The sequence below is a fragment of the Hyla sarda genome, chromosome 9 (assembly GCF_029499605.1).
Source record: "Hyla sarda isolate aHylSar1 chromosome 9, aHylSar1.hap1, whole genome shotgun sequence".
Taxonomy (NCBI): domain Eukaryota; kingdom Metazoa; phylum Chordata; class Amphibia; order Anura; family Hylidae; genus Hyla; species Hyla sarda.
In genome coordinates, this window is record NC_079197.1 from 39710310 (window position 1) to 39735298 (window position 24989).

General features: G+C 40.7%; 1 protein-coding gene across 3 annotated transcripts in view; it reads right to left on the reverse strand.

The window, feature by feature from the left end:
• ASTN2 (astrotactin 2) overlaps positions 1–24989 on the reverse strand; it is a 759531-nt gene that overhangs the window by 431663 nt on the left and 302879 nt on the right. For all 3 annotated transcript variants that reach the window (XR_008847822.1, XM_056539747.1, XM_056539746.1), the window contains one exon: positions 12554–12700. Coding sequence is in view for 2 of the 3 variants with exons in the window: in XM_056539747.1 (XP_056395722.1) it covers positions 12554–12700 (147 nt within the window). In the remaining variant the exon portion in view is untranslated. The remainder of the gene's footprint in view (positions 1–12553; positions 12701–24989) is intronic.

Below are 24989 nucleotides of genomic sequence, written 5' to 3' on the forward strand. Positions count from 1 at the left end.
TGTCCTGCAGAACTACAAAAAAGGTTGACTACCTTGATTCCAAACAGATGATGTGACCTTAAAGGGAATGTATCGCCTACACTGTACATTTTTGCTAATTAGAACCAAACACTGATACCTATTTTTATTTTCATATCTGTTTTTATTTTTTTTATTCTACTATGTGTTTGCACATGATTATGGGGCCAGCTGAAAAGTGATCTCTACAGAACACGAAGTTTCAGCCTCATAAGTCTCAAAGTAAAAACTACAGGATTTTAGAATTATATAAATTGTAGCACGGGACCCTTCAAACTATCTTGCCAGCAAGTAAACAGACTCATACAGACAGGTTCACAGTCCAGTAGTTTGGGGATTATTGGAACAGTTCACATGCAGAAAAAGGTTCCACTTACAGGGGTATTCCAGGAAAAAAATTTTTTATATCAACTGGCTCCAGAAAGTTAAACAGATTTGTACAATAAAGAGAACATTATATAGGTATGTGCAGCTCACAACTAATACGCACCGAGGTCAAACTGGGCAAGCAACTATACCCTAATTGCTAGAAAAGGGCAAACCAAAAAAATACAATGTAGCCCGGACCTTCTAGGTGAGTAAATAAAAATAGATATACGTGGATCGTGCTTCAATAATAATCAATATTTATTATAAAATATGAATAAGATTAGGTACTTCTCACAGGGCCCTTGTGAGAAGAACATATATATTAAAAGGCAACCTAACAATATATTTAGGCATATAGTACCGTATATACTCGAGTATAAGCCGAGTTTTTCAGCACGATTTTTCGTGCTGAAAACACCCCCCTCGGCTTATACTCGAGTGAACTCCCCCACCCGCAGTGGTCTTCAACCTGCGGACTTCCAGAGGTTTCAAAACTACATCTCCCAGCAAGCCCGGGCAGCCATCGGCTGTCCGGGCTTGCTGGGAGTTGTAGTTTTGAAACCTCCGGAGGCCCGCAGGTTGAAGACCACTGCGGCCTTCAACATCATCCAGCCCCCTCTCACCCCCTTTAGTTCTGAATACTCACCTCCGCTCGGCGCTGGTCCGGTCTTGCAGGGCTGTCCAGTGAGGAGGTGGTCCGGTGGGATAGTGGTTCCGGGCTGCTATCTTCACCGGGGGCGCCTCTTCTAAGCGCTTCGGGCCCGGCCTCAGAATAGTCACGTTGCCGTGACAACGACGCAGAGGTGCGTTCATTGCCAACGTACTTCTGCGTCATTGTCAAGGCAACGCCTCTATTCCGGCCCGGAAGCGCGGAGAAGAGGCGCCCCCGGTGAAGATAGCAACCCGGACCACCTCCTCACCAGACCACCTCCTCTCCGGACAGTCCTGCAGGACCGGACCAGCGCCGAGTGGAGGTGAGTACTCAGAACTAAAGGGGGTGAGAGGGGGCTGGATGATGTTGAAGGCCGCAGTGGTCTTCAACCTGCGGACCTCCGGAGGTTTCAAAACTACAACTCCCAGCAAGCCCGGACAGCCGATGGCTGCCCGGGCTTGCTGGGAGTTGTAGTTTTGAAACCTCTGGAGGTCCGCAGGTTGAAGACCACTGAGGGCGAATGATGAGAAGAGGATGATGAAGGGGGGGGTGTGGGGATGATGAAGGGGGGTGGGGATGATGAAGGGGGGGTGTGGGATGATTACAAGGGGATGATGAAGGGGGGATGTGTGGGATGATAAGGGGATGATGAAGGGGGGATGTGCGGGATGATAAGGGGATGATGAAGGGGGGATGTGTGGGATGATAAGGGGATGATGAAGGGGGGATGTGTGGGATGATGACAAGGGGATGATGAAGGGGGGATGTGTGGGATGATGACAAGGGGATGATGAAGGGGGGATGTGTGGGATGATAAGTGGATGATGAAGGGGGGATGTGTGGGATGATGACAAGGGGATGATGATGAGGATGTTAATGACGGGTCTGGATGATTACATGGGGGGATGAGGTATTTCCCACCCTAGGCTTATACTCGAGTCAATAACTTTTCCTGGGATTTTGGGTTGAAATTAGGGGTCTCGGCTTATACTCGGGTCGGCTTATACTCGAGTATATACGGTAATTAAAACTATAATCCTGGCATAGGATAATAAAATAGCAAAGTAAGATCTGTACCAAACAATTATGTTAAAGAGTTGCTCTTCTGGGTATTTAGGGTAGATATGTCCCTTTTAGATACAGTAGCAAACAGTCTGTAATATTAGAAATTGATACCGGTCTGTAAATAATAACTCAGGCGATGGGTGTTGTTCCCGCAATGGCTGAGTGTCCGTGGTGCGCACAGTCCTCTGTGGGGCACTTCCAATCGTGAGCCTGGTCCAGTATGGTCTGATTGAGCGCGGTGGCAGTCGCTAACGGCTGAGGCGCTGGCAGGCGCCGAAGATCGCAATGATGCCCGGGGACTGCTGGCGCTGGCCTGCGCTGGAGTTGGTATTCCTCACCGCTTTGCTGGTTGGTAAACAGGACCGTATACTGGAAGGCTGGAAGTTCACCTCGTGTTGCCGGCGTCTGACGTCAGCTGTAGTCAGAGCCGGGATGGCTGCACCGGGATGGTTACACCGGAATGGATCTGAGCTGCTATCGTGACATATTCTACTTTATGTTAGTGGTAAAATTTGTCGATACTTGCATCATTTCTTGGTGAAAAATTCCAAAATTTGATGAAAAAATAGAAAATTTAGCATTTTTTTTTTACTTTGAAGCTCTCTGCTTACACGGAAAATGAATATTCCAAATAAATTATATATTGATTCACATATACAATATGTCTACTTTATGTTTGCATCATAAAGTTGACATGTTTTTCTTTTGGAGGGCTTCAAAGTTCAGCAGAAATTTTCCAATTTTTCACAAAATTTTCAAAGTTCTGTTTTGAAGTGGATTTGAAGGGCCTTCTTATTAGAAATACCCCACAAATGACCTCATTATAAAAACTGCACCCCTCAAAGTATTCAAAATGACATTCAAAAGGTTTGTTAACCTTTTAGGTGTTTCACAGGAATAGCAGCAAATTGAAGGAGAAAATTCAAAATCTTCATTTTTTACACTCTTGTAGACCCAGTTATTGAATTTTTACAAGTGGTAAAAGGAGAGAAATCTTCCTAAAATGTGTAACCCAATTTCTCTTGATTAAGAAAATTGTGTATGTCAAGTGTTCGGCGGGCAAAGTAGAGGGCTCAGAAGGAAAGGAGCAACAGTGGGATTTTGGAGAGTGAGTTTTTCTGAAATGGTTTTTTGGGGGCATGTCACATTTAGGAAGCCCCTATGGTGCCAGAACAGCAAAAAAAAAAAAAAAAACACATGGCATTCTATTTTGGAAACTACACCCCTCAAGGCACGTAACAAGGGGTCCAGTGAGCCTTAACACCCCACAGGTGTTTGACGACTTTTCGTTAAAGTTGGATGTGTAAATGATTTTATTTATTTTTTCACCAAAATGCTGGTTTTCCCTCAAATAAACATTTTTTGCAAGGGATAATAGGACAAAATGCCCCCCAAAATTTGTAACCCCATCTCTTCTGAGTATGGAAATACCCCATGTGTGGACATCAAGTGCACTGCGGGCGCACTACAATGCTCAGAAGAGAAGGAGCACCATTGAGCTTTTGAGGAAAAACATTTTTTGGAGTGGAAGTCAGGGGCCATGTGCGTTTACAAAGCCCCCCCCCCCCCCCCGTGGTGCTAGAACAGTGGACCCCCCACATGTGACCCCATTTTGGAAATGACACCCCTCACAGAATTTAATAAGGGGTGCAGTGAGTATGTACACCCCACTGGCATTTGACAGATCTTTGGAACATTGGGCTGTGCAAATGAAAAATTTTATTTTTCATTTTCACGGACCACTGTCGCAAAAATCTGTCAGACCCCTGTGGGGTGTAAATGCTCACTGTACCCCTTATTACATTACATGAGGGATGTGGTTTCCAAAATGGGGTCAAATGTGGGTATTCCTTTTTTTGCGTTTATGTCAGAACCGCTGTAAAATCAGCCACCCCTGTGCAAATCACCAATTTAGGCCTCAAATGTACATAGTGCGCTCTCACTCCTGAGCCTTGTTGTGCGCCCACCGAGCATTTTACGCCCACATATCGGGTATTTCCGTACTCAGGAGAAATTGTGTTACAAATTTTGGGGGTCTTTTTTTCCTTTTATCGCTTGTGAAAATAAAAAGTATGGGCAACACCAGCATGTTAGTGTAATTTTTTTATTTTTTTACACTAACAAGCTGGTGTAGCCCCAAACTTTTCCTTTTCATAAGGGGTAAAAGGGAAAAATGCCCCCCAAAATTTGTAGTGCAATTTCTCCCGAGTACGGAAATCCCCCATATGTGGCCCTAAACTGTTTCCTTGAAATACGACAGGGCTCTGAAGTGAGAGAGCACCATGCGCATTTGAGGACTAAATTAGGGATTGCATAGGGGTGGACATAGGGGTATTCTATGCCAGTGATTCACAAACAGGGTGCCTCCAGCTGTTGCTAAATTCCCAGCATGCCTGGACACTCAGTGACTGTCCGAAAATTCTGGTAGTTGTTGTTTTGCAACAGTTGGAGGCTCCGTTTTGGAAACACTGCCATACAATACATTTTTAATTGTTATTGGGGGGGGAGAGGACAGTGTAAGGGGGTGTATATGTTGTGTTTTACTCTTTATTATGTGTTAGTGTAGTGTAGTGTTTTTAGGGTACATTCGCACTGGCGTTTTACGGTGAGTTTCCCACTATGAGTTTGCGCTGCGGCGAAAAATTTGCCGCAACCCAAACTTGAAGCAGGAAACTTACTGTAAACCTGCCCGTGTGAATGTACCCTGTACGTTCACCTGGGGGGGGGGGGGGGGTGCAAACCTCCAGCTGCTTCAAAACTACAACTCCCAGCATGTACTGACAGACCGTGCATGGTGGAAGGTGTACTTTTGCAACAGCTGGAGGCACACTGGTTATAAAACCTTCAGTTAGGTTCTGTTACCTAAGGCTGGGTTCACACCACGATTTCTTAAATACGGTTCCCGTATGCGGTTTGGAGGAGGGGGCGGGGCTTAATCGCGGCACCCACAATCAGCCGTATTCGGGAACCGTATTTAATGCAAGTCTATGAGCCGACCGGAGTGAACCGCAGCCTCCGGTCGGCTTCGTTTTCGGCCGTATGCGGTTTCCCGACCGCAGGCAAAAACGTGGTCGACCACGTTTTTGCCTGCGGTCGGGAAACCGCATACGGCCGAAAACGAAGCCGACCGGAGGCTGCGGTTCACTCCGGTCGGCTCATAGACTTGTATTAAATACGGTTCCCGAATACGGCTGAGTGCGGGCGCCGCAATTAAGCCCCGCCCTCCTCCTCCAAACCGTATAAGGGAACCGTATTTAAGAAAACGTGGTGTGAACCCAGCCTAACTCAGTATTTTTCAACCAGTGTGCCTCCAGCTGTTCCAAAATTACAAATCCCAGCATGCCCAGACAGCAAACAGCTGTTTGGGCATGCTAGGAGTTGTAGTTTTGCAAGATCTGGAGGGCTACAGTTAAGGGATCACTGTAGTGGTCTCTAACTGTAGCCCTCCAGCTGTTGCAAAACTACATATTCCAGCATGACCAAACAGCTGTCTGGGCATGCTGGGAGTTCTAGTTTTGCATCATCTGGAGGGTTACAGTTAGAGACCACTGTATAATGGTCTCAAACTGTACCCTCCGGATGTTGCTAGGCAACTCATCGGCTTCCGTCGGATCCAGCCAGACGTCATCGCCGCCCGCCGATCTCCGTCGCCCGCAGCCTCCGATGAATGAAGTCGCGATCAGTGGTGACGTGATGTAACTACATCACGTCACCACTGATCGCGACTTCATTCATCGTGTCATCTGAAACTGAGAATTTCTTTACCGTCCGGAATTCCAACCTTTTTTATTATATATGGTACTGTAGATAATGAATGTGGATTTTTTTGGTTCACGGAGGATGACCCCAGATTTCACCTGTGTTCTTTGGTGTGATGGCACTGATCTGGGATAGCAGTTGTGGAGTGGGAGGAGCCTTTGTGGGATCTCGGAGGGGAGAGGTGCTGACATGGACAGTGGGGGAATCTATTGAGCTGGACAAGTGATAGAACATGGGTACATATATGCACTTGATATGGAGTGCGGAAGCTTGGATATAGCTCTTGAACACCCGATAGTGTGTAATTAGATGGTCACATATGTGGACGGGATGTCCCAAATGACCGATTATTAAGTACATGATATACACAGGGTCGGGCTATATACGATTATAGATCGTGTATTGATGATCATACCCGTCCTTTAAGTGTGTGACTGTTTCAGCATACACTTGGGACATACGGTACTGTGGATATATACACTTGTTGATGAATATAACACAACTGATATAATTTATTGATCAAGGTAAAAAACTTAGGGTAACCATGGAACTAGTTTTGTCCTCTCACTGATTCCTGTATGTTCTGTATCATCTCCTTTATTCCCTAATCTGAGTACCCCGATGCTTTTCATACCCCGCACGGATTTCCCATTGAGATTATGTGCCACACACCAGTGATTATCGGGTGGACGGGGTACATTTTCAGTGTGTCCAATTCTATCCCTAGTGATATTGACGTGACTTAGTGCCGATGCCGATCTCCTACATATGGTGGAATAAATGTGAGGGCAGTGTGCCCCTTAGTAAAATGGCCACGGAGTGAATATTGGAGATACGGCATTGGCCCTTTGCGTTCTTTATGTAGCCCGACTTCAAGATGGCTGATTCTGTGGTCTCCGGTGTGTGCGCATGCGCCGGGGCAACACAGAAAGCCAGGTGAGAGAAGCACTTAGAAAGGAATGAGGATGTATGTAACGTTATACATTTCCGGTCCTGCGCATTAACTATGGGAAGTCAGTGAAGGGGAAGCGCGCGTGAGTGACGCGATGCCCTTCCAGTTTTGCGCAGTTGAGTTATTTACAAACAGAGGACCCGATGATGAAGCAGCGAATCAGGAGGTGAACACATGGCTATGAAGGTGAGGGACCACCCTCTCGGCTGACGTGATGTTATGTTTACATGATGCACTTTTGTATTTAAACACTGTTTTGTATAGATCAACACTTAGCTATGATTTGCATAGATGTCTAATATGGTTTTATGATGCACATGATAGCATAGATGTATTTTTCTATTTTGTATATGGATGTTTAACATTTAATTAATGTAAATGAGGTGATGATGTCACTACGATTAATGATATTTAAGGAAGTGATGTAACACTAATACACTGCTTGAGAAAGGCTTCATTGTGAGGCCGAAACGTCGCACTTGACTTGATGGGTGAATAAATACACCTTTTTTCTGCCATTGGAGTGCCACTTTCCTTTTTTGGAGTTGTTTAAGAAGGGTTTGGAGTTTGAACCTGTGAAGGCTGAGCACCCGATTTGGACTTTAAGTCCTACTGTACAGTGCCGGTTCCCTTAATTTTACTATATATATATATATATATATATATATATATATATATATATATATATATATATATATATACGTCCAAGGGGGAAGATAGCACTAGTCCCTGCTCCTATGCCCGTGACCATCCGGATAACCAGTCCAGATACAGAACATCCAAGTGGTATAGGTCACAGCAAAAATTATGCAGACTCCCAATTTCAAAAAGGCTGTGGTCTTTATTTAGGTCAGCACTGCTGATGACCTAAATAAAGACCACAGCCTTTTTCAAATTGGGAGTCTGCATACTTTTTGCTGTGACCTATACCACTTGGATATATATATATATATATATATATATATTCAAACCCTGTTTTTCCCTCCTTGCTAAAAAGTTGGCCAAGTGAGTATAATGAGTAAAGGCTAGCATTTTCAACTATGGGCACCAACACGCATGGAATTATGGATTAAAAAAATCCTTTTCCCCCTGAACTATGCATTACTTTTTCAGAGTCCTCAAATAGAATACTATTCTGAATTCTAAATTGTTAAAAAAATGATATCTTAGGACTCCCATGAAGTCACCATGCTGCCTCTGTGAGTGTCTTTAATAAAGTTCTTAAGTTTTTGTACTTCTATTCATTTAAATAGTAAGGTAAGAAAATGAAATTCTGGAGGGATACATAACCCGGTAGGAATCAGATTTAATAAAATATATTTAAATTAAAAAAACACTTGCATTGAAATGAAGATGTTTAAAGATTTTTTTTTTATCTTTTACTTTTGCTTCTTTTTAATATACCCTTCATCTAGATATAACATTCTAAATGTCACACTGGGACCTGCTGAGTATCTCTGCTGATTCCCCTTTTTCAGATCTTAATTTTGCTATTTTTTAACTACTGCAGAACTTTTTGTTCTTTCACTGTCAAGTTGCTCGTTTTATTTGCATTTTGATAGAATTATTAAATCTTTTAAACTAAGCGTTAAAACAAGGATAATTTTCAGATTAGTATTGTCTTCACACATTTTCCTATTTCATATTTAAATACTTTGACTGCTAAATTTTATTGAAGGCACTGTGATCTTTATAAAGTATTTTATCCACCTACATTTACATTGCCACACTAAACGTATTTCTCATTCTAATATTCCGTATAATTTCAGTAACCCTAGCTATGATTGACTATGTAATTAGTATGGTTAAAAAAGATACAGATTCATAAGGTTCAAGTACTAAGATAAAATAAGTATTCCAGGAAAAGGGGGGACTAGCAAAGAACATTCAAACAAGGATATTATCTGTATAATATATATATATATATATATATATATATATATATATATATATATATGTAGGGTAATTAGCAAATCAGCTCATTACATCACCTTCTTAGGCGATGTTCCCTGGTATCAGCTTAGCTCCAGTTACGGAATAATCGGGATTAATGCCAAGCCAGAACTCTCTCTCCAGAAGGAAAGAGGACCCATCTGCAGACAGCTGTTTCGGGGTTCTTGCCCCTCGTCAGTACAGAGCAGGGTAATATATATATATATATATATATATATATATATATATAGCCATTGTTGGTATGTTGTTTGAAAAATTATCTAAAGGGAGCTATACACAGAGTTTTCTCAAACATATTTTAGATATATATGTATATGTTTGTCAGTGGGGAGAAGGTTGCAAGCTGATACCAGATCAGGACCTATGTAAAACCAGCCTAAAGGGTTGGACAGTTTTGTAAAAATCCATCTTCAAACAGGACCTGTCTTGTCCTGCATGAGGGTCGATGGACACTACGGAATCTCTGCCCGGATAAATTCCAGACTGAGATGCTAAGGGCAGCTGGCATTGATGCCTGATCTGATAGTTGTTTATCTCCTTCTGGAATAAAGAATAAAGCCAACTGATATCCAACATGCAGGAGCCTTTTTCCTCTGACATTTGCCTTTGGATGGCAATTGGGAAACCCTCATAAACAGAGATCAGGCAACCCATAATGGCAAAATCATTATCGAACGACATCAATCTAATTATTTTGGGCATCTTAAAGGGGTTGTCCAGGGACAAAAATATTTTTCAGAAAGGGCCCCAGGTGCTTTCAAAATAAAAAAAATTAAGCATACTTTCTTGCCCTGTTCACCCAGGGCCACTAGCTTGTGGTCATCTCAGCTTCTCAGCTACCTGCCCATCCAATAAATGACTGAAGTGGGTCACCACTGTAGCCAGTGACTGGTTCAAAAGGCAGTTCCTGTATGGTCACCATTTCACAGTAGGTGGAAAAAGCTGAAAGGATTTGGGACCAGGAGTTGGTGGGACTGCAGCTGAAGGGGATTGGTGCAGGTAAGTTTGCTTTATTTTGTATTTGACAGTACCCTGGACCCATCCTAAAAATATTTTCATCCCTGGACCACCTCTTTAAGCTTATCTTTAAGCCTAGCAACTGTTACTGCTATGACCGACTTCTATGGTACAGTAGATATTTCTACAGAGGCACAGGTTGTTGCCCCTGGACATTGAGTTTTGTTATCCATGTGGAGGAAATGTCCTCTTGTCTTCTAAGGAGATTTTAAACAAACCACATATTTTTACCAATTTATTTGTATGAGCCATTTTTACACTTACACAAATAATCATGCCCCTTAGATGTCTCTCCTCAAAACCAAATAATTGTTAACCTTTTCTCCTAACTAAAGATCTCTATCCCCTTATCAGCTTTGTTCTTTGTACTTTTTCCATCTCCAAGGTATGTTTTTTTATCTTTAGGTAAGATTACTGCACACTATTTTTTTTAACATAAAAAGAATCTATTTCCATTAATATTTATTATTCTAATGCTTTCTGAAGGTGTCTAACAAACAAAGGCCTGAACATGTAATATAATCTGATTAAAGACCATTGCAGTTTTAATTACTATATAAGGCGTATAGAATATCAGTGTTCTTTTGTTTTGCATCTATATGATTTATGTCAGTCTGTGCGTACATATGTCAAGGTACATAAAATATACTGATGACAGAAAAAGACATTTTAGGAAAGTAGTATATAAATTTATTGTAACACCGGACAAACTAAATCAAGGCTTTTGACAAGGTCAAAAATTATCTTAAACAAATGATTTTAAATCAGGGTTTTACTACATTTGAGAACTGATAAACAAAGTGATGCCTGAAGCCTTTAGCAAATATTTAAGTATAAGCCTAAATGATAAATTGCTCACCAACCTATTTAAATGTCTGGGACTGAAGTTTTCTCCAATTCTGTCTATCAGTGCTGGAGGGCAGCTGTCAATCACAGTCCTACTCTATTGGGTGTTCGTGTAGGTACAACTTCTGTAGCCCAAAGAATCACTGTCTTGTATATGTAATTATTTTGTTACAATAAATTAGCATAATTATGTGTGCACAGTATTGTGTCTGTGCATAGAAATTGGGCTTAAATTGGTACATCCTAATAAGCTTTTACAAGACATAGCTCAGGGACCTGAACTTGGTCCCAGTTTGCCTCCATAGTGATGCCAGCTCTGGCATGAATGTCACTGGGGCTGGCAATCTTAACTACAAGAGGGTCTTCTATCATACAGTGTCTCAATCAGGCTTGAATGAGGCACTGAGACTGTTAAAGGGGTACTCCAGCCCTAATACATCTTATCCCCTATCCAAAGGATAGGGGATAAGATGTCTGATCGCGGGGGTTCCGCTGCTGGGGACCCCCGCAATCTGTCATTCAGCACCCACATTTGGGATCTCTCCGCATCGCTGGAGGCTCCGAGTGTGCAGCGTGACGACCACGGGGCCGGAGTGTCACTCTGCCCCTGTGTGTCATCACACCCCACCCCCTCAATGCAAGTCTATATATATCTATATATATGAATTCCTTTTTCAGATGTGGACATTGTAAAGTATGTTGCTTTGTCCAAAAAAAAAAGTCTAGAGTGAGAACATAGGAGAGAAATTTGACATTGGGGATTGTGCTACTAAGATGTGATTTACAAAGCCACATGTAGTTGCCCATTGGACTACATGGGCAGCACAACACATGAATGACCCAGACATATATTAAAAAATATGGGAGACATCCAATACAATAGAGATACCCCATAGAAAAGTGTAAAATTTATAATTTTAGGAAGAATTATCGCATCTATTCAAAAATGTTGATTCCTAAAAAAATCAAAGAGCCATTTTACAGAATTAAAACTGAACAAACACTATCTGACTACTAAATGGGTTGTCCAGAATTAGAACAATAGTCTGACTTTTTTTCAGTTTAGTTTTTTTTCTCTCTCTTTATGTGAATGGAGATGCGTTTGAATACCAAACACAAACCATGCACAAAAGTGGTACTATTTCTGGAAAAAAGCCCACAAACTCTTTATTTTTAGCATGGACAACTCTAAGGTCCAAAGTACCTCAGTCACAAGGTGACACCATGGAAACAATCACCTCACTACTAGCGTAAACATAACATAATGTTATAGTCATCATAATGTCATATGACCTTGAACTTATCAATCTAACATAACAAAACAAAAATTGGAACTCCTTTGTTCTTCTGCTTGATATCTATTTTTTTTAATCTATTTTAGCATGGATATTTACATGTATAAAATGTATAATATATATAAAAAATATACTAGTATATCTTGCCTACCAATTTTCTTAAATCTTAAAGTAAAAAAACTGCAGTGGCTCACGTATTACATTCACATTTAAAACTTTTAAAACTCCTAAACTGTAGAACGTAGAGGCCAACTGCGAAATCTAACAACTTTTAAAATAAAGTACATTTGCCTTTTATAGTCTTTTATATTGCGATTTCAGGTGGTGGGTCACGCAATATTCCTCCATCTCCATGGTTTTCTTGTTTAAGAAGATATTTTTCTTTACATAGTATCTAGTTGTGGTAAACATTGACACATGTAATACATCTAAGGACATACAGGGTAAAACAAGAAATATTGACTGTGGGGAAAAGTTTAGAACAGAATACTAATAAGATGTCTGAAACATTCTTACTGCTGCATCTGTCCCTTCATTCCGTCACCTTGTTTCTTCCAACGCTTCTTTTTGTTATTAATTTGTTCCACTGTGTAAAACCTCACTCTTTAGTGCCCTTCACTCTCTCACCATCTGCGATGAAGTGCTCTGGCACATGTAGTGTGACCTTCACGGTGAGTGGGCAGGATATTTGCGACCCACACACTACAGCCAACACGCAGGCACTCACCCCGACCAACGTCAGGGCTGTTCGGCTCAATGGACTCTTCAGAGTACCTGAAATTATGAAAAAAATATTATAAGGCTGATGGTATGTGTTCATAAAGGCCCTAAGCAAATAATTTAAAAAGATTGACAATGTAATTTAAAAAGTCAGCAATACAAAAAGACATACTGGAAATAAATATGCTATTTTCATATGCCATATCGTGATTCCAAAAAACAATATGGAAGAGATATAAAGAAGCAGTTTAATGTTAAGCAGAACCTGTCTTCACTAATAATGTAAACAAGGGTGTGTCTGCAGCTATACATCCATCCAGTTATCCATACACTTGTTCATACAAAGCAGAGTATAGGGCATTAGAAAATTATTCTTATGAAATAAAGGAATTCACAGACCTCTTCAGATGTTATTTCATTTCTTCTTCTATTTCTTTTATCAGATTCAGGTATAGAATTTCAATCGAAACTTTGCATATATTAAAGGAAACCTGTCCCCAGTGTCACCTGCACTAACTTGTCAGTACAGTCGTTTTTCGGTAATCTTCTCTGGTATCTTCAGCTCCGGGCGTGGCTTGGAGCACGGGCGGAGCTTAGTGATGTCACCGCTGCTGTTCTCTGCTGGGTCCCGCTGCTAGAGAACATCAGCGGTGATGTCACTAAGCTCCGCCCATGCTCCAAGCTGGGCCCAGAGCTGAAGATATCGGTGAAGATTACCAAAAGGATTGGGCTGGGGAGAATATGTGTAAGTGGGTAAGTAACTGGCTCAGTGATAGGAAACAGAGGATGGTTATTAATGGTACTTATTCTGATTTAGTGACTGTTACTAGTGGGGTACCACAGGCATCCATCTTGGGTCCTGTCCTATTTAATATATTCATTAATGACCTTGAAGAGGGGTTGAATAGTAAAGTTGGAGATGATACTAAACTCTGTAAAGAGGTAAACACTATAGAGGACAGTGAACTATTGGATCTGGATAGGTTGGAGGTTTGGGCTGGGAAGTGGCAGATGAGGTTCAACACTGATAAATGTAAGGGAATGCACATGGGGAAGAAAAATCCGGGCTGGGGTTATGTATTAAATTGGAGAAAACATGGGACGACTGACGTCGAAAAGGACTTGGGAGTCTTAGTTAACAGTAAATTTAGCTGTAGTGACCAGTTTCGGGCAGCTGCGGCCATGGCAAATAAAATCATGGGGTGCATCAATACGTGAATAGATGCCCACGACAAGGAAATAATTATACCGCTGTACAAATCACTAGTCAGACCACACATAGAATACTGTGTACAGTACTGGCCACCAGTGTACAAGAAAGATATGGTGGAACTGGAGAGGGTTCAAAGACGGGCAACCAGAGTTATATGGGGAATGGGAGGACTACAGTACCCAGAAAGATTATCAGAATTAGGGTTATTTAGTTTAGAAAAAAGAAGGCTTAGGGGAGACCAAATAACTATGTATAAATACATCAGGGGACCGTACAGAGATCTCTCCCATTATCTATTTATACCCAGGACTGTATCTATAACAAGGGGGCATCCTCTATGTTTAGAGGAAAGAAGGTTTCTACACCAGCACAGATGGGGGTTCATTACTGTTAGAGTAGTGACACTGTGGAATTCCCTGCCTGAGAAGGTGGTCATGGTGAACTCTGTAAAAGAGTTCAAAAAGGGTCTGGATGCATTTTTGGAGAATAATACCAATGCTGGTTATGTATACTAGATTTATAGAGACAGAACGTTGATCCATTATTCTGAGTGCCATATTTGGAGTTGGGAAGGAATTTTTACCTCTAGTATGAGGGTTTTTTGCCTTCCTCTGGATCAACTCAGTAGGGACTCATTAGGGTTGTAGGTTGAACTTGATGGACTCTGGTCTTTTTTCAACATTATGAACTATGTTACCAAAGAACAACTGGACGGAACAGGACACAGTAAGTGCCATTGTCATTAGTGTCACCTGCACTACCTGACAGATTTTCTTTCAGAGCTTGGACTTATATCCGTTGTTGTTCCTGACGCTTCGATTAGGGGCAGACCCCTTAATCATACGTTCAGGCTACCAGCTGGTGATGACTTAAATACCTTGTAGTACATATTGACATAAGTCTAGAAAAAGTTAGGCTACATTCACAATATGTGTGATATGGCTGCCAGATCCGACAGGGAAATTTAAAAAACGTCTGCTGTCGTATCCCCGCCATACCCATGCCGCATCCCATTCATGCTGGACTGAAAATCGTGGTCTGCTGCGGTTTTTAATCTGCCAATAAAACTTATAAGGTTCTCACCATGAGCATATTGCTAAATTATGGTGTGAATGCACTTAATTACATGTTTAACATAGCACATTATATAAATACTTTTTTTTTTTTTTTTAATAAAAAATTACAGCAATGTACTAAAAACATGTTGCAAAAATACTCGATTTTTATATATTACATAACATATTTAGCCCTTTCGGCTCCATTGTATCTAATTCACTTATCCAGTAAACTTTACACTGCAGCAAGTTTACTGGTAATTTATTTTTATTCACTTTAAATTTCTTAATCATAGACTTATGGTCAGATAACAGGACCTTGATTGTTTGCCCCACATATGCTTTCCCACATGGGTATTTCAATAGATGACATTACGACTAAGACATGTATGGAAACCTTGTAGCATGATTTTTATCCCTTTTGTAGGATGGCTTACATAAACACCCTTAATAATAGCATTGCAACTAACACATCCCAAGCATGGATTCTTCTATTTATAAATAAAAAAAAAGTATTTATATAATGTGCTATGTTAAACATGAAGTTAACTCTTTCTAGACTTGCATATGTACTAAAAGGTATTTTAGTCATCTCCAGCTGGTAGCCTGAGCACATTATTTAGGTGTTCGTCCCGAAATGTAGCGTCAGGAACAGCAATGGAAGTGAGTGATCAGGCTCTAAGTTCTTAATATATGCAAAGTTTCTACTGAAATTCTATACCTGAAACTAATGAACGAAAAAGAAGAATTAAGAATTACGTCTGAACAGGTCTGTGAATTCCTTTATTTGATAAGAATAATTTTCTGTTGCCCTATACTCTGCGATGTATAAGTAAAACTTTTCACCTGGTTTTGTGACCACCCACCAGAATATCTTCATGGAGCTTAGGATTGCCATCCTAAAATACTTGTTTCAAACCCACCACTGCCTGGCAATTTACCCGTAATATATATCAAATTGTATTACATTTCTGTGCATAGATGCCTTATGCAGGCAGTTTTGGAACACTGAATCCCAGCAGCATGAAGACGTACGTCTGGATTAGTGTCCCAAAACCAGCTCAGCTCTATTTGCTGCTAAAAGCTGCATGGATGCATTGCTGTTAGGATACAGAGCTCATGGTGGTTGCGAAACGTATATAATTGCTCAGCTAAATGTCAGGGAGGCGGGGCCAAGTTGCTCAAGGCTCTTCCTCTTGCATGCCCTCACCTCCTTGATTGTAAGTCAAGCCCTGTATGTCAACCAAGGAACAAATGGGAGGTGAGGGTGAGCGAGGAGGCATGCCAGGATGTGGCATTTGAGCAGTGATTTGGGCAGCCATCATTAGCTCCAGGAATAATACAAATTACTATTATATAGTATCAGCTATCCAACAGTGACTACAGCTCTTATCAGCAAGTAGAGCTTCAAGATTCCTATAAAGTAAAAAATATATAGCTACACAACATGGAGCCTCAGCATTCAGCAACATCTAACTTGACACATAAATAAATTTAGGGAAGACCTGTCAGCTCTCCTGATGCATCTGTTTTAGTACAGAATTGCATGACCCATAACATAACAATTTGGACTTTCTTACATCTCTGCATTGGTCCTTTGTTATTCCTGCAAGAAATTGATGAATATTTTGACAGCGTGTAAGCAGTTGGGGTGTTTCCATATACTATTAATAACGTATAGGTACAAGACAAGGCTTCAGTATAGGGTGCAGGAGTACATCGGCGCTGAGCGGACCCAGGACACAGCAGGTAAGAAAGTAAAATCCAATTTATTTGATGTGACGCGTTTCCCTGCGCAAGCACAGATTCATCAGGCATGTATGATGCCTGATGAATCTGTGCTTGCGCAGGGAAACGCGTCGCATCAAATAAATTGTATTTTACTTTCTTACCTGCTGTGTCCTGGGTCCGTTCAGCGCCGATGTACTCCTGCACCCTATACTGAAGCCTTGTCTTGTACCTATACGTTGTGGAATCCACACCAGGAGGGCCGCAGACGGACCATTGTATCCAAGCGATTTCAATTGTTGTGTATGAGGCTACACAACCACCCAGGGTGAGCAGTTTAAAATTAGCTTTTACTCTCCCCTCCCCCCATCTCCGGTGGTATTACCCTATGGAGCGCCTTCTCTCCTGTTTTTAGAAATATACTATTAATAACAGTTAAAGATTGTACGAGGACATAAATAGTACTGCCAAGATGTCATTTTTAGAAAAACTAATATGATGCTTCTATTAGTGCTAAAACCTAAAGATATTGTTAGCCCAAGAAGAAATACTGAGATAAAAGTTCATAGAGTAAAATGCTGATACTTTGGAGACATTTTGTTCTTATTGTGGTTTCGTGCATGTATTTAATTTAGTGATATTATAGAGATATCTGATATATTCTGTGTTTCCAAACTTGTTATTACAGACTGATGTATCCTCATTCCTTGGTTTTCCTCGTTTGTAACCCCAATATAATTATTTCTGTGAATAGCATAATTTAGGGATTCAGGGATGGACAGAGACTGCAGAGGGCCACTGTGCAAGAAAGGGCCTGTCTGTGCTAACAAAACCCGATTGGGAAGGTAGACAAACAGCACTCATCCTTCTGTCTACTCCTCCACTCCTAGCACAGCTTCCTGCTGATGTTTAGGACTCCCTGGCTAGTCAGATGCCCTCAAGTGTCAGCCAATCAAAAAGATTCTCAGAAAGCAGGGAGGGTCTCTATGTTATTGGCCGACAGGGGACGAGGCATAGATTTTACCCCACTTAGAGGAACCTAGTGGGTGGTGCAGCATTTCTGTACACAAGACAAATATACAAATTGGGCACTGTCATTGGTGTTCAGTGGGGAAAAGAAAAAATGGGAATCCTAAGGACATAAACATCTGGTTGGCAAGGGGTCAGAAGAGGGTGTGAATAATCGTCCGGATGAATAGGCAGATGCACAGTAAAGCAAACTGCACCCGAATAGTTGTGTTAAGCTAATGTGTCAGAATTTATCATTTCTTAACACCGTTGGGCCATAACAGCTGGGGACCAGTTCGAGAAGCATTGCTGTCTGAGGAAATTAATAAGGCAAGACTCCAGTGGGCAATATGGCACAAACATTTGATGAATAAGAAGTAGAAAACCACTATCTGGTCAGATAAATTGAGATTTCTGTTACACCAAATAGACTTATTAAGCACCATGCTGATGGGAGGGTTAGAATTTGGGAAAAAGCTATGAAAAAACAAAACCTTTTTGTAAGATGTCAACAATTCAAGCAGGTGCATGGTGGCAACTCAGTGTGATGAATGTTTTCTCGGCACACCCTTGGTCTATTGGAACCCTTGTATGATGTGTATGGACAAGGACTTGTCTAACCATTGTGGTCAACTAAGTTCATCCTTTTATGGCAACAGTTTATCTTATAATAAAAAGACATTTTCAACAGGACAGTGAAACAAGCCACAAGGGTTATGGATTGCTTTCAGGAACATTACAGCAAGTTTTATTTGCTTTCTTGGCTTTCACAATCAAACCTACTGGAATCTATTAAGCATCTCTAGACAAGGTAGAATGGGCTATTCACAGCACATCAGTTACTCCATTCAATCTGTGGCAACTCCAAGAAGCTATCCTGTCTGCCGGAACTATTTCAACACTAAATAGAATCTATGTAATGACGGACTGCTGTAGTTCTGAAGGCCAAAGGATGTCCAATGCACAACTGCAGGTTTTTCTAAAATAAAGTTGCCATTCAGTGCGTAAAAAAGATATCTGAGAGCTTGAGAAAGTTCAAAGTAGGGAAAGCAAATTAATATTAGATTATAATATCTTTATGTAAATGGCTTCTATAAAAAACAGGAGTAGATATCCATTTTACTGCTCCCACAGAGACTGGTGGTAACGGCTATAATCACACAGTTTGAAAGTATTACTTCATCGATTACCCAAAAAGTTATTGAATATGCTCATGCAGGACTTGATGATGACTAAACATGTGGATTGATTTAAAGTGCAACTTCAAAGTCATTTTTCGAAACCATTTTAGTTTTGAATTTAGCACCGAAATATCTATACCGAATGCTTGTTCTCCCCAGCTGGTAACTACTTTGGAGATGAAGCTTTCTTCTCCATCTTCATAGCACCAGTAACCAGTGCAAGATCCAGAATAATGCGATCCTAGAGTGCTGAGTCTCATAATGGCTACAGTACTATGAAGATTAACCAGAAAGCTCTGTCTCCTAATTCACGGTTATCAGTGCCAAGGAGTGGGGAGAATGGGCACTTGGTAAAGGTATATTGGCACCGAATTAAAAAGGTAAAGATTAAGAAAAATTATCATTGTGCACAGTGGAAGGCAAACGACCGCAACGTGTCCTGTCACTAGTGTTGAGCGGCATAGGCCATATTCGAATTCGCGATATTTCACGAATATATGGACGAATATTCGCCATATATTCGCTAAATTCGCATATTTGTAATATTCGTGTTTATTTTCGCATATGCCAAAAAAATGTGCATATGCGAAAATTAACAAATGCGAAAATTAGCATATAATAAAATTGGCATATAAGAAAATTAACATATGCAAAAATTTTGCATATGCGAAAATTCGTACGCCAGTCTCACACAGTAGTATTAGAGCCTTCTTTACACCACAAAAGCTGGAAGCAGAGAGGGATGATCACTGTGATGTGTACTGTGAAAAATAAAAAATAAAATATTCGTAACTGCGAATATATAGTGCTATATTCGCGAATATGCGATATTTGCGAATAAAATTTGCATTGCGAATATTCGCGAGCAACACAACCTGTCACTACTTTTACTACAGTCATCCTGTTTATTATGGAATAAACTTGAAAACTTTATGCATCTACTGGTAAATGCTGGGATCTTTTGCTATAGTGCTGTACTATAGTCAGTTTTCATAAACAGCTTAAAACTTAAAGACTGGGTTAGACATCTTCCTTAAATGGAATGTTATAGAATATAATTAAAGATGAGCGCATTTTTGAAAAATTTGATTCGGCTGATTCACCAAAATTTTTGAAAAAATTTGATTCGATCCGAATAAATTCACGACAAATCGATATACTAAAGTGTGTGTGTATTTAACTTTAAAACTTTTTTTTGTTCATTTTTTTATTTTAGGTAGTACTACTACTCCCAGAATGGAGCAGACTGTTCCATGATGGGAGTAGTAGTACCTGTACTAATAGACAGATTACCCCGGGGTCTGACACCCATTGCGATCCTCCTATATAATGTATAGATGCGGGCAGACGGCCGCTCTTCCGCGTGATCCTGCACTATGTTCTGCGATGTGAAGTTCTTCACATCACCGAGTCATATTTCCCGCAGAGACATGTGTTAAGCCAATCACAACGCTCTACGGGCGGGAAATATGAATAATAGGTATATAGACATATATATATATATACGGCAGTGGTGGGGGGGGGAGAGCGGCCATGCCCCGCATCTATACATTATACAGGACGATCGCAGTGGGTGTCAGGAGTGACACCCGCTGTGATCTTTCCTTTACTGCAGGTATTACTGCTCCCAACATGAAGCACACTCAGCTCCATGCTGGGAGCTGTAGTACCTGAATTAATAGACAGATCGCAGCGAGTGTCACTTCTGACACACACACGCTTTATTAAACACATTATTAAAATACATTACTACCGTAATAAAAAGTTTAACAAAATTTATTCTAAAAAATATATTATTTTTACATTTAAGTGGCCCCTTTCTAAATTTTTATTATTGTTGGCTGCATTCTTAGGTCCCTGCCGCACATAAATTGGTCCCTGCTTAAAAATGAATAAAAATTTTGTTATAGAATTTTTTTTTCCGTTAAATACATTTTTTTTACTGCAATAACAAAATGGAGTGAATGAAAAAATTTGTTATTTCGAATCGAGTGGAAATTGGGGTTCGGTCAGAATCGAATTAGTCATGAAATTCGGAACAAATTCGGATTCGTCCAATTCGATTCGCTCATCTCTAAATATAATAGAATATATAGAATGTTAATCCAAGGATCTGCCTGACTGCTAATAGATATCAGGGGAATTTTTTTTTTTCCGCTTTAAGAGAACCTGTTATCAGTTTCTTGCTACCCAAGCCATTATTCATTTGGCAAGGTCCCCATTGGCTTTTCCTTACCCCAGCAGCCTTGACTGATAGATCTTTTCCTGTTTGGTATAGGATAAGATCTATCAATCAAGACCGGTAGGGCAGGCAGAAACCACTGCGGACTGTTCTGATTACTTGTGGTTCAGGCAGCATGAACATGATTCCAGGTTCCCTTTAAAGGGGTACTCCGGTGCTTAGACATCTTATTCCCTATCCAAAGGATAGTGGATAAGATGCCTGATCACGGGACCCCCGTGATCTTGAACACGAACACGCTCTGGGGACTGATTACAAACGGGGTGCCGCGTGCAAGATCACGGGGGGTCCTCAGCGGCGGGACTCCCGCGATCAGGCATCTTATCCCCTATCCTTTGGATAGGGGATAAGATGTCTAAGCACCAGAGTACCACTTTAATGTGATAAGCCATTTGATAGTGTTTTTTCCTTTCCTGTTGATAAAATTGGTCTTGTAAAGGCCCTTTTACAAACAAACGTACGTCGGGTGATTGCATCTTTTGTTTAGAGTGGATATTAAAGGGGTACTATGGTGGAAAAATTTTTTTTTTTAAATCAACTAGTGCCAGGAAGTTAAAAAGATTTGTAAATTTCTTAAATTTTAAAATCTTAACCCTTCCATTACTTATCAGCTGCTGTATGTTCCAGAGGAAGTTCTTTTCTTTTTTAATCTATTTTCTGCCTGACCACAGTGCTCTCTGCTGACACCTTTGTCCATGTCAGGAACTGTGCAGAGCAGGAACAAATCCCCATAGCAAACCTCTCCTGCTCTGGACAGTTCCTGCCATGCACAGCAGTGTCAGCAGAGAGCACTGTGGTCAGACAGAAAAGAAAAGAACTTCCTGTTGAGCATACAGCAGCTGATAAGTACTGGAGGGATTGACATTTTATATATATATATATATATATATATATATATATATATATATATATATAGAAGTAATTTACAAATCTGTTTAATTTCTGGCACCAGTTAATAAAAAAAGTACCCCTTTAATATCATTGTTATCACCTGCATAAATGAGGATAAAGGATGAGGTTAAATAATCCAGAAATCATGCAAATAGCCCCGTGACTGTGCGACCTGCGATTACCTGAGCCATTTAAAGGATCATTAAACAATGTCGATCTCTATGATCATCCCTGTGCCCTTTTTGGCCCATGTTAAAGCGCCTTTAGTATAAAAGAATAAACCTGATGGGCTTAGGTTTTTGTTTAATCATGAACTATGTACTCTTGACTTTTACGATCTTTTAAGTTACGCTACACAATAACTTGGGCCACATATTTGTTTGCAGGAACCAATCAATGCTGCACCTTACAGGGTGTAATGACATGACACTTTATCCATGACTCAAAGTCAATTCAAATTGAGCATAACCCCGACAGATTTGAATGCCAAGAGACTAGAAATTGGCGATCCTCTTGTTATTTTAATGACTTTAAAGAGAATCTGTCAGCAGGACAACCCATACTAACCTGCTGGTATCTGTAAATAGCACTAGTGACACTGATCACTATGTTACCTTTCTTATGTTCTGATGTCGGAAATTCCATGCTTCTACAGTGACAATCCAGAGCTGCCATGCTGCAGATGTTACTGTGCGAGCGTGGGATTTCCAAGCTCATTTTAGCTACGTCATTGTTCGGGAAGCAAACATTGTTACAGGGGTTGGCAGCGGGGATAGTGGTGCACTTGGGGGCTATGTAATGCAGTGCACAAAAGAACCTAATTTGTATACACCTATTAATAAAATTATTCCAAAAATGTCTCAACAAAGGAACATAAGAAAGGTAGTATAGGGATCAGCATCCCTAGCGCTAGTTACAGATACCAGCAGGTTAGTATGGGCTACCCTGCTGACAGATTTCTTATAAAGAGGAGACCTGTGAGTCAATTACAGTGTAAAGAACCACATGTATTCTAAAGGATCATTGTGTTTGCAATTATGTATTCTTTCCTTGAGCTAATCTTAGTAACACAGTAACATAGTTCATAAGGTTGAAAAAACGCCAGAGTCCATCAAGTTCAACCTATATCCCTAATGAGTCCCTACTGAGTTGATCCAGAGGAAGGCAAAAAACCCTCATACTAGAGGTAAAAATTCCTTCCCGATGCCAAATATGACATCAGAATAAATCCCTGGATCAATTGTCTGTCCCTATAAATGTAGTATACATAACTGGTGATGTTAGTATTCTCCCAAAATGCATCCAGACCCCTTTTAAATTATTTTACAGAGTAAAGTTGACCACCTCTTCAGGCAGAGAATTCCACAGTCTTGCTGCTCTTACAGTAAAGAACCCCCGTCTGTGCTGGTGTAGAAACCTTCTTTCCTCTAAACGTAGAGGATGCCCCCTTGTTATAAATTCAGTCCTGGGTATAAATAGATCATGGGAGAGATCTCTGTACTGTCCCCTGATATATTTATACATAGTTATTAGGTCTCCCCTAAGCCTTCTTTTTCTAAACTAAATAACCCTAATTCTGATAATCTTTCTGGGTACTGTAATCGGGAGGATTCCCCGTATTACTCTGGTTGCCCGTCTTTGTTCCCTCTCCAGCTCCACTATATCTTTTTTGTACACTGGTGCCAAGTACTGTACACAGTATTCCATGTGTGGTCTGACTAGTGATTTGTATGGTGGTAGAATTATTTCCTTGTCATGGACATCTATGCCCCTATTGATGCACCCCATGATTTTATTAGCCTTGGCAGCAGCTGCCCAACACTGGTCACTACAGCTAAATTTACTATTAACTTAGACTCCAAAGTCCTTTTCCATGTCAGTCGTCCCAAGTGTTCTCCCATTTAATAAATAATCCCAGCCCGGATTTTTCTTCCCCACATGCAATACCTTATATTTATCAGTGTTGAACCTCATCTGCCACTTCCCAGCCCAAACCTCCAACCTATCCAGATCCATTTAAAACAGTGCACTGTCCTCTATAGTGTATACCGCTTTACAGAGTTTAGTATCATCTGAAAAGATTGCTACTTTACTATTCAACCCCTCTACAAGGTCATTAATAAATATATTAAATAGAACAGGACCCAAGACTGACCCCTGTGGTACCCCACTAGAAACAGTCACCCAATCAGAATAAGTACCATTAATAACCACTCTCTCTTTCCTATCACAGAGCTAGTTACTTACCCACTGGCCCACATTTTCCCCCAGTCCAAGCATTCTCATTTTATGCACCAACCTTTCATGGGGCACTGCATCAAATGCTTTGCAAAAATCCAGATATACGGCATCCTGCGATTCCCCGTGGTACAGTCTGGAGCTCACCTCCTCATAAAAGCTGATCAGGTTAGTTTAACAGGAGCAATCCCTCGTAAAGCCATGCTGATATAGCATCATAGCATCCCTGAATAGCCTCCCCTAGAAAACCATCAAACAATTTACATACAACAGAGGTTAAACTTACAGGCCTATAATTCCCGGTGTCACCTTTTGACCCCTTTTTATATACTGGCACCAGATTTGCCATGCGCCAGTCCTGGGGAACAGTCCCTGTTACTATAGAGTCCCTGAATATTAAAAAGAGGGGTCTGTCTTTTACATTACTCAATTCCTTTAGAACACGGGGGTGAATGCCATCTGGACCTGGTGATTTGTCCATTTTTATTTTTTGTAGGCGGCACTGTACTTCTTCCAGGGTTAGACAGGTGACCTGTACTGAGGAGTTTACCTTATCTCGCTGTATTTCACCTGGCATTTGTTTAATGTATTTGCTTTTTCCTGATCCCCGTTTATAATTTCTTCTTTATCATTTTTAAAGGGCCACACTTTAATTTTTAACTTTTATGCTATTTATATAGTTAAAGAACATTTTGGATTTAGTTTTACTCTCTTTGGCAATGAGTCTTTCTGTCTCTATTTTTGCAGCTTTTATCTGTTACACAGAAGAAGAGGAAATGCGGCAGCT